The 8,522-nt window shown below is 49.5% G+C and overlaps 1 protein-coding gene across 1 annotated transcript; it reads right to left on the reverse strand.

Annotated features, from left to right (window-relative positions):
- Positions 1 to 595: 595 nt before the first annotated feature.
- LOC149355585 (endothelin-converting enzyme-like 1) lies at positions 596 to 7,296 on the reverse strand. The gene is made up of 2 exons (XM_089576140.1): positions 6,994 to 7,296; positions 596 to 2,866 (listed from the first exon to the last, which is right to left on the reverse strand). The coding sequence occupies exons 1-2, from the start codon at positions 7,294 to 7,296 to the stop codon at positions 824 to 826; spliced, it is 2,346 nt and encodes a 781-aa protein (XP_089432266.1). The 3' UTR covers positions 596 to 823.
- Between the last annotated feature and the right edge of the window lie 1,226 nt (positions 7,297 to 8,522).

Raw genomic sequence — 8,522 nt, forward strand, 5'->3', positions numbered from 1 at the left:
GCACTTGAGCCCTAATTGGATATTGTGTCAGAAGGCTCCGAGAACGTGTCGAGGCGTATAGTGTCAAGCGCGGGTACACGTTACGGGGGCTAACCAGAAAAGCAGCTATGCATCAGAGATAATCAAGAACGCGTCAGGAATCTCCAGTTTACTGATGACCGTTACCTGATACTCAAGGCAGGAATCTCAGCAAATCACTGATGTCCTAAACAAAGCAAGTACTAGCGGTAAGCGCAAACATAGCACACTGCACAGGGTGGTACACTCTTAAGTTGAACACGCGAATGCATGGCCGCGCTCTTCGAAGCGCCAGTGAGTTCTAAACTGCCGCGATTTGAAGGAAAGTTGAACATGCTCAAAAAGACACAGAAGTGCTACTTTCAGTAGTCTACCACGTCAACGCGCTGCTGTGACGGACACACTTGTGCTCCGAAGACCACATCCGCCCACACACGAGTTCACTCTAAACGCGGATCATGCATGCCGTACAGTCGGCAGCCACTGTACAGCATGTGGGAAACCGCTACACGTTACACATGGAAAGCGCGTTGGGAGAGCGAGAAGCCCCCGTTGGTGGAATACCCCCGACGACCGCTGTCCACTTCAGCTACAGCATTGACACACATATGTGTCGACGGGCAGAGCACATGTCCACAAGGCAGTTTTTGCGCGTACACGAAACTGCAGAAGTTTTCCAGCCCTGAAGCTCGACATGTACAAATGACGTAGTAAAAAAAAAAAACAAACATCGACGTGTGCATTAGTTCGAACACACCAAACAGCTGCCCGCTGCAAAAAAAAAAAAAAAAGACAGTGTCAGCGGCTAAAACTTATCACCGTAACACCGGAAGGTTCTCCTGAACTCCACGAGTGCCCTCGCAGCGACGTTGCAACGCTGTTCCGCATCTCCGTAGAACTCGCCAATGCGGTTTCCGCTGGAGCACAGGGCATAACAGGAGGCCACGAAAAAAAGCCTGTCCTCCATGAGGCTCGATTTCACGGAATGAGTTTCAACGGAGCGTCGCACTAAGCCAAGCCTGTAGGCCTTGAAGGCGGCTAAAAGGGCTTTAATGTCCACGTAATGAGGGGACCACTCCGGCAGAGCATCGTCAGTCTCGTTGGCTTCACTGAGGAAATAGTCACGAGCCACTCGCTGATGGTCTTTGGGGGGCGCGAAGAAGAGCTCCCTAAGAACTTCATCAGCAAGCAGCCTCCCAGCACCGCCGTAGTTGACTGCCGGCGGCAGGTCCGGATGGTACAGAGGGTAGACGAAGTACACTTGGGAGGCTGTTAGGGCGCCATGCAGGGTCCATTTCTGGCTCAGCACGGAGCTCGGCTTCACGATGTTGGTCAGGTCATGCTGCTGCAGCCTCCACTGAACTTTCATTAGTTTCACCCAGCTGTTGAAAAAGCTCGTCCCGGGGGTGGGCTCTGGCAGTACGCTGGCAAGATATTTTTGGACGTCCGACTGAGAGGTTTCATTCCTGGCGGTCATGCGGAGCGTAGCACCGCTGCGACGCATCACGACACCAAGGAGAACGTCTCGGATATCTTGAATTAGTGTGTCGGTTCCTAGATCTTTGGGGAAAAGGCTGAACCAGGCCACACCTGTCCTGCTTTCAACCTCCATTAGGCAGCGGCGGGAGTGCGATGACAAAGGAAGACCAAGGAGTTGAAGCGTGGCCTCAGCGATTTCCCGGTGCGCCATCCAGCCTAACTCAGTGACGACGCGGAGCCCCAGGCTGAGGGTCAGCGCTGCCCGCGTCTCGGACTTGAGCCGCAGAAGGTAACCAATAGCCCTGAACAGGCTGGGATTCTCCGCGTGTACCTCGATGTTGGCGGAATAGCGGCGAGCCCAAGGGAAGTGCGCGTCGACGAGGAGGGCCCAGCGGTCGGTGGGGAAGCCGGCAGTCATGGCATCACTGAAGTTCTGAATAGACAGCCGCAGAATTTTCTGTTCTTGGTCTGCAAAGGCAGGTGCCAACGCTTCTAAAGTAAGCATATCCATTTCCTGGATTGTAGAAGCCACTTCGGAGGCTCGCAACTCGGAAACGCCGAAAAGAGCCAGCATGTTCTTGAGGTACTTTTGGTAGCGGAGGGACGGCTCGGTTCCCCTTCGCTGACCGGCGAATGTCCGCATTAACGCTACCCAGGCTCCAAACATGGCGCTGCTTCCGATCTTAAGTAAGGGGTTTCCCGTGCCGGCTTGATAAGGGGCGATATCGAGGGTCATCTGGAACCATAGGTGAATGTTCCAATTTCCAGAGAGGTCGAACAAAATATCTAGCAGGTCTTTGCGGGATGTCATCGGCCAAGGAAGGTGGCGTTCGGCCATGAACGTTTTGAGTTCGTCGAACCCGCTTTTAGGAAGCCTCATACATGACATGACTAAACCGGCTACCTTTTCTTCGGCGTTCCGTGCAGACCTTGTTGAAGTGACGTGACTTCTGGTGAACCGGGGAGCCCAGTTGACGGAATTCAATGCATGCGTGTACATTCCGTCTTCGGCAACATCGAGAACGGAGACCATATGGTGGTTGTGCCTCCATCCGTCACACACAAATCGGTAGAAGTTGTCACATGGGTCTCTAGACCAGTTGAGGGAAGATTTTATGCCAGTCATGTACATCTGGCACGCCGTATTGTCGCAGCCAGGGAAAGTGGGCAGATCCGCGGGGTTTGTGCGCAGCCTTGGGGTACTGGGGCGGTAAAAGTCGCCGTGATGTACGCTAATCCACTGCCTGACCATCAGATAGATGATTGGAGTGGCGACGAAGACAAGTGCGGTTCCTAGTATTGCCACCTTAATCCACAAGTTTATACCGCAGTTTCCTTGGCGGGCGAATACTTCAATACCGGCGTGATCCTGCGCACGAGAAAAACAAAAAGCGTAAATATTTACTGCCTCATCAGAGCACCCGCGATACAGTAGAGGCAGTTTATCTGATTTAGTAAAACGCCTCAAATTATGCTCTGCCCTGTCTCATCAGAGCTTTGAACTAATCGAATATCCTCTTATTTGATTCGTCGAATGAATCAAATAGCGCATCCTCAAGATAATTTAAAAGAGCCGAATAAATTCGAAACTTTTCGAATACTTTCCAAATAATTGGCATGAAGGTGAAATAAGGCATGCCGTAGTTTTATTCGTCGCCTGTTTTAAGGGCAGGGCCCACTCCTGCGCCTCACAGCGTTCTGCCGCCATCTTTCTGCGCGGGAGGTAGAGTTATCGCGACATGGTCCATTTGATTCGCGGTTTCATAATGCTCAAACATGACCACCAATATTGATTGACGCAGCAGGGCTCAGGCAGGATTAGCAAATCCTGCATTGACGCCCGATCTCGGAGGTCATGGCTCAAGCGTTGCTCTTGCACCTCTCATCTACTGAGTTGTGGCGCTGTCATCAGTAGGAGAAGGTGATTTTCCTATATGTATAACATAACGATCAGTTATTATACTGGCTTCGTGCAGTCTACCCCTCAGTGGAGATCAGTTTTGCATCTTGGGCAGCCATGGCTACTTCACAAGTTGTAGAGCAGTACCGCAACTGCCGTTAGCTGTTTGGTGTTTCGCACGATTATTCTTATTTTACGATTATTCGCATTAGTAACGAATATTTGTAATATTCGAATCGTATTCCATTAGGTTCTATCAAAATTCGATTCATATTCTGTACATCTTTTAGCAATAATATTCGTATTCGATTTGGTTTTGAAAAGTATTATTTGCATCCCTTCCCCCTCAATATTAGGACACAACTTAAAAAAAAAAAACAGCAGTTCTTCACACTGGGACGCTGTACGAGGCGTCCTGTATGCCAACAGGAAATAAAATCAGGTTCTTAATGTTTGACTTTATTAAAGAAGCCAGGCATCAGAATTCTTGAGCTAGGTTTTTTTTTTTGTGTGATTACCTTCTTATCTCGATAACAAAAAAAACTTTGACAATGGACCACTTTTTTTGTCGTGAAGAAATTCTGTGCGGCGGTCCTGAATGTGGGCAGAGCTTCACTGCAGACTTACGTTGTACCCGACTATAGCTACCTTGTTCAGTCTGTTTGTGCAAGATTTGAAACGTAATAATGGGACGAAGGGGCAAATGGGGGAGAGTACGATCCTATTTCCACAAAGCATTTCTTAAACATTGTTCTTCCCCATAAAAAGGGCCATAGTGCGATTTTATCATTTAGAGAATTTCCCGCTTTGAAGAGGGGAAGCCGTCACCCCTCCCAGCCCCCTCTTCTTAATTCCACCCCTAGCGTTTTCCTAAAGCCGGACTCAGTGGGAATCGAAAGACTATACGTTTTTGGTATCCTCTCTTCCGGGTTCTAAAAAAGCTGGTGAAACTCAAAAAATAGTCCAGGAATAATTCTATGTAAACTCTCATTCAACAAAACCTAAATGCTTATATGGACAGCACAAGATTTCCGCCCTCCGGGGCATTCCGACGGCGTCCCTATAGTCGGCAACTTCGTTTCGAACATAAAGAATACACGACTACACTGTGGCGATGATATCGTTACTTCGCCTCCCGCCTTTTCGTCGATATGGTTCCCTACCAAACGAAGGCTTAAAACGGCATCCGCTGCCGGGCGTCGCCGAGCATGCTTTCTTGTTCGGAAATCTCCAACTCGCACCGTCTTGTAATCCCTACGTGGGCGAAGTTACCCGTCACTTATTCGCGGTCAACTGCACAATGCACGCCGGAGGAGCTAGAAATAAAAACTCTTAGGCGAACCTCGGTGCATCGTTTGAATGCGCAAGCAGCCGAACGTTCGTTATATTCGAGGTTTACACACTAAAGTCCGTTATATCCGAAGCCAGCACATTAAGGTTCGTTATATCCGAGGTTAACACACGAAAGGTCGTTATATCCGAGGTGGCATACTGTTGTCACCCTACCTGGTTGTGGGCAACCTGCTTTCCCCAGGCTACCGAGAGACGGCGGTCGCCATTTCCTCGTGCACAGACTCGTCTAATGCTCACGCATCAACAGTCTTGAGTGCCCTGACACGTGAGAAGAAAGGCTGCACCACCGAAAACACCCACTGGCAACACCACGTGTTCGTTATTCTCGGCACCTGCCGGTCAGTTTTATCTTTGTCCAGTGAGAGCGCGGGAGTTTTCGTTTAAGTCATACAATGCCGTCAACGACGCCTATTACTACGGATAAAGCCCCTCACAAAGCTGACTTCTAAGAAGTTAAAGCAGACGGCGCTGTAAAGACTCTCGGTCCAGCGCCGATTTTCTCTTTGTACAGAAGGACGGCTGACCGAACAGGCGCACCGGTCGCCGATTCGTCCACTGCGGTCTGTACAGCCATGAGGTCCCAAACAGTATATTAATTATAACAATGAAAACTCATAACGTAAGTACTTGAAGAGCTGCCCTATAATGGATAACACACTTAATTAAAAGAAAGTCAAATAGTATCGCAGGGGGAAATTCTGAGCCTAAAAAAATGTCTGCACGAACTCAAAAAGAGAGACTACAGAAAGGTCTCACCTCAAAGCTTCTTTAACAGCGTAAGGCGCGTTTGAACATTTTACCTAAATGTGACAAGGGCGATTTTCACTAAAAAAAAAAGCGGCAAGGTTACTGTCAGAAATCTCCCTCCAAATGGTGACCTAGAAACGTTGCTGATCCACTACTGCATGACATCGAAGCGAACGTTGCCTTCTGCGAGTGCTGGCAACCATTAGGCTGAAACGGCTGCCACCCGCGTGGTACTGCCACCTCTTCCTACACCGGCCGCATTTTGGCAAACAGGCATACGAATACAGAACTGGTAGCACTACAGATGTGCTACATTTTGGCATGACTGCTCACGACGCTGATTGCGAATACTACCAGAAATAAAAACTCAGCGCAGCAGGTGGAATAGATCCAGTAGTACCGCGAGCACTGTAGATGCGCGCCCTTTGTCAAAAGAAGAGTCCAGAAGGGTCGCTTACCTTCAAAAGATTTAGAACGCTTGCGATGCATAACAAGCCACACAGCATGGCTCAAAACGAAATTTCTTGAGCTCCAGATTTTTGAGAAGGGCCATAGGTGTACTGTACGCGACGCCTGGCACATGGCATGAAAGCAATCGTAGATTGTGTATTCGATCGACGACGTGAACACATAAGCAAGATGCCATTTCCTAATTAGGCCCGATAGGGTGCCGAATTGAAGCCAATGTTGACTGGGGATGTTTAAAAAAAAGAGAACAAAACGATCTTGACCACCACGTGCTTAAGTGCGCGCGCGCACGCACGCACGCACGCACAAACGCACACACACACGCAAAGCAGCTTTAACGATACCCCATCGTCTCATATAGTCGCCGACAGAAAACAGTGCACCCCACTGACCTATCCCACACTCTAGGAGGAGAGTTGCATCTCACTCACTCTCACAAGAGAAACAAATATTTGCCTTCATGGGTGAACAAAAGGTGCACGAAGCAGATAATGGGCTTCCACCTTCTGGCTTCGACCGATCGGTTATTACCACTTCTGCTCAGAAATTCTATTCGTCGAGGGAAACTGTCTTCGCATGCTTTCGCGACGGAATTGGCAGTGCCCGGACAAATGAGAAGCGTACATCTGAATAATGCGTTTGAAAATTCTGCGCTCGGAAAGTGTGTGAAATTGACGCTACGCAGCTCTCGATACGGTGTTCTGATTAATTGTACATGACATTAAGTAAGAGATTTTGGGACAGGCGCAATCCTGCCGCATTTTGCGCACTACGACAGGCTGTGTAACCGGGAATTCGTTGCGGTTAGAAATGGAGGCTTGCCTGCATTACATGCTTGCAGCATCGGCAGGGCATGAAGCGAAGTTTCCTCGAACCTAGTATCGTCCATAGCGCACTTGTTGCCTCCAGCGCGCTCGTAATGCGTCTTGAGCCGGCCTGCCGTCCGTATGAGCACAGACAACGTAGCCAACACAAGCATCAGTTCCCTAACCTAGACTTATCGAGAGCAGCGACGACCTGTTCCATACCTCGTCTGCCGTGTCACGCGCCGCGGATGAAGACGCGGTTGCTCCGGTGGCGACGGGGACGTCACCCTGGACAGTGTCCCGGCCCACAGGCAGCCAAGACTTCCATCGGAGAAGAATCAGCTCCCGAATGCTGCGACGAGGGGGCAGGTACTCCTGCGACATCGTGATGCCCCGGCCACCAGAGAAGGCCTCGAACTCAGACTCCGAAGAAGCGGTCGTGGTTCCACTGCGTGCAACGCTCGGCACCTCGTTGCCTGGCGCGACGTCGCAGGATCCAGTCGTTCCGACGGTGGGCATGGCCATGGCTGTCGCTGTGTTGCTCGAACTCGAGTGTGCTGGCTCGCAAGAAGTGCCTCTCAAGCCTCCGCTGCTCTTGCCCTGACTCGGTCAGTTGCCGGCACCGTTGCTGCTGCTGCCGCTGCTGCTGCGTGCGCCAGGTACGGGATGCAGCGCGTGGCGCCTGCGCTCTCGCGATCACCTTGTTTTCTTCGGAGTGAATGAAAAATACTCCTGGCGACAAATTCAGCAATCACAGTGAGCTCGAAACCGCAAGGTTTAAAAATGATGCCCTTTGTAAGCACAAAATCACATAAGACAATCCACTGAAATGAAATCAAAACAAAAACTTCTAATTCAGAAGCCCTTTTCGAAAATTTTACAAATTTATCCGCACTGGCAAGGGCCAGACGAATCAGTGCTAACACCAGACCGAAGGGAAAGGAGTTATAACAAAAAGAAGAGAAGGACCGAGGGCGGTGTAAAATAATCCGTTTGCAAAGGTCGGGAAACATAGGCATTTTCATACAGATATGAAAATGAATGCAGGAAAACACTAATTCCTAGAATATAACTTACAGCGCTTTACCGTTTGCTTGCTCCAGATAGCTTCAAGCATTTGCGGTTATACGCTCATTATGATGCCAACACAAGCATCCGCGTGTGACAAGCTAATGTTGCAGCAATAACAAGGGCCGAATTCGTACCATTTTTTAAGGCGGAAGCCTTTAATGCCTCATCGTTGTAAGCAGGAGCTGTCGACAGAAATGTCACGCTTTTCAGTTGGTCGAAACGGTCGTGACGACACAGTGCGCGAATTTCAAACGGGGCCAATTGTACTTCGGCTACTAACCATGCAACCAATTAAAGGGATCGTATAGTGATGCTCCAAGTAAGTTTGACTGAGTTTAGTTAATTGCTTACTTCACCAATTAGTCAAATGAACCTTTCTAGTCAGACCAGATAAATAAAGAAAACTTGGTAGGAAATTGGCCGAGCTTAGGAATCAAACCCCGGTCTCCGCAGGCGAGTCGAGCACGCTACCACTCCGCCATGCCAGCTGGAGGGTTTGCAATGAACAAAGGTGCGTCTAATGAATACGGTATCTTCGTTCACTCCCATCTTCCTCTCTTCCCGTTACGGCGAGGTTTAGGTGTCCACCGAGATATGCGAGACACATTTCCTTTCCTCAAAAACCAATTTACCGACGAGCAAGTCGTATTTGTCCGCCTTTCTGATTGGTCCAAATTGTC

The sequence above is a fragment of the Amblyomma mixtum genome, chromosome 3 (assembly GCF_055824585.1).
Source record: "Amblyomma mixtum isolate Tamu chromosome 3, ASM5582458v1, whole genome shotgun sequence".
Taxonomy (NCBI): domain Eukaryota; kingdom Metazoa; phylum Arthropoda; class Arachnida; order Ixodida; family Ixodidae; genus Amblyomma; species Amblyomma mixtum.